Here is a 1,718-nt window from a genome sequence, read left to right as displayed (position 1 = left end):
GTGTTTAAAGTGTGCTGCTCTGATTGGAGTACAATTTTGGAGTACTCTAAGTATGAATGATTGCTCTCTGGATCACTGTTGGTTTTTGAAGGTTTTGTTGGCTATAGTTGCCTTTATTTGGAAGTAGTTTGACAGGAAAGTGGGTAATGAGAGGGGGGAAGACATGCTGCCTGCGACCACCGCCACATTAACTAAGGCCTCAATATGTGGGTTGTGCTTTGCGCCCCCACAGCGCCCCCTCTGGATCACTTCTTAAAAACAAAAAGCACTGCCATAAATATTGTCCACAGCTGCAGCGGCCATCCCACCCCACGAGAATAGGGTGGCACGCCGTGGTGGACGTCCCTTATTTTGATTTCTGAAAGGTGGCAACTCTAACCCAGAACCAAAAGACACTCAAGCTTCATGAAGTTCTTGATGATTCAATTCAGGTTCAGTTTAGTTACAATTCAGTTTCGTTTATTCATAGAATAAATCCGGTTCCAGACTTATCAATCAATCAATAGCTCAGATGTCACGGGATGAATATTAATATTTTAAAAGTTTATCATTATTATTTCTGGATCACTCAACCTCTAGATGACTGAGCGGCAAATCCTGACCTTGTAAATTCTAGCAGAACCGAGCCGAACCTGTCAGTTTCTTTAAGCTGTAGTAGCTTCACCCTGACAGCAGGCGCCGCTGCAGCGCTGACTGTTCAAATTGTCTGAGGTAGAAGAACAACTGCGTCGCAGTGCGCCTGCCCCGGGAAGCCGCCTGTAGTCCTTGAGGCTGTGCGTGGTTCTGGTTCGACCTGGTTCGGTGTCGCTGTGATCCAGATGATGCGCCTGCTGCTCCGGAGGCTGCGGCGGCTCTCCGCCGCCTCGGAGCGCTCCTTCAGCGGCCTGCCCGCCGCGCAGGTCCGTCGAACCTTTCTGGACTTCTTCCGGGATCAACACCAACATCTGCTGGTTCCGTCCGCTCCGGTTCGGCCCAGAGGAGATCCCAGCCTGCTGTTCGTGAACGCTGGAATGAACCAGGTCAGTCTTGTTCTGCGTGTTTTGGTCCGGTTCGGTCCAGTCAGGATGAACGAGACGTATGTTTGACACAGTTCTGCACGAAACTGTTTAATTGTCCTGTAGCTGGGTCAGAAACATCAGAACCAAATATAAGAAGTGATACCAGAAAATAACCTTATCGGTTCCGATCGGTCCAGTTTGGTTCAGCTCAGGAGAAGACTGAATCACGGATAGATGCCTCTGGTTCTGGTCCAGTTCAGCAGGGATTCATCCAGAATCTGCAGGGAATCAGGCCCAAAGAACCAGAACCGGATGATACCACCCCTGGACCAGAACTCTAAAAGAACCGTCCTGACGGAGGTGGCCCTGGTTCTGGTTGTGATGAGGAACAGTTGTAACTAACTGGCCCTGGTTCTGCTCCAGTCCTAACCGGTTCTGGTTCTGATTCAGTTCAAGCCGGTGCTGCTGGGCACGGTGGACCCCCGCAGCCAGATGGCGCTGTGGCGCCGCGTGGCCAACAGCCAGCGCTGCGTGCGGGCCGGAGGGAAACACAACGACCTGGAGGACGTGGGGCGCGACGGGACGCACCACACCTTCTTCGAGATGCTGGGCAGCTGGTCCTTCGGGGACTACTTCAAGGTGGGCGGGGCTTCTGCTGCAGGGGCGGGGCTTCCGCAGCAGAGTGGGCGGGGCTTCAGCGTGTCTGTGTGTGACAGGAAG

The 1,718-nt window shown here is 52.7% G+C and overlaps 1 protein-coding gene across 3 annotated transcripts in view; it reads left to right on the top strand.

The window, feature by feature from the left end:
- Positions 1-191: 191 nt before the first annotated feature.
- aars2 (alanyl-tRNA synthetase 2, mitochondrial (putative)) overlaps positions 192-1,718 on the top strand; it is a 19,706-nt gene continuing 18,179 nt past the window's right edge. Inside the window, exons 1-2 of one of the 3 annotated variants that reach the window (XR_001427724.1) lie at positions 192-1,019; positions 1,449-1,637. Coding sequence is in view for 2 of the 3 variants with exons in the window: in XM_015054746.1 (XP_014910232.1) it covers positions 819-1,019; positions 1,449-1,637 (390 nt within the window). In the remaining variant the exon portion in view is untranslated. The remainder of the gene's footprint in view (positions 1,020-1,448; positions 1,638-1,718) is intronic. The other 2 variants (XM_015054746.1, XM_015054747.1) reach the window with 2 other exon arrangements.

This window comes from Poecilia latipinna, unplaced genomic scaffold (genome assembly GCF_001443285.1).
Source record: "Poecilia latipinna isolate Pla-1442-1.1 unplaced genomic scaffold, P_latipinna-1.0 Scaffold1276, whole genome shotgun sequence".
Classification (NCBI taxonomy): domain Eukaryota; kingdom Metazoa; phylum Chordata; class Actinopteri; order Cyprinodontiformes; family Poeciliidae; genus Poecilia; species Poecilia latipinna.
Note: the sequence above shows the minus strand (reverse complement) of the source record. Positions and strands in the feature narration are given on the sequence as shown.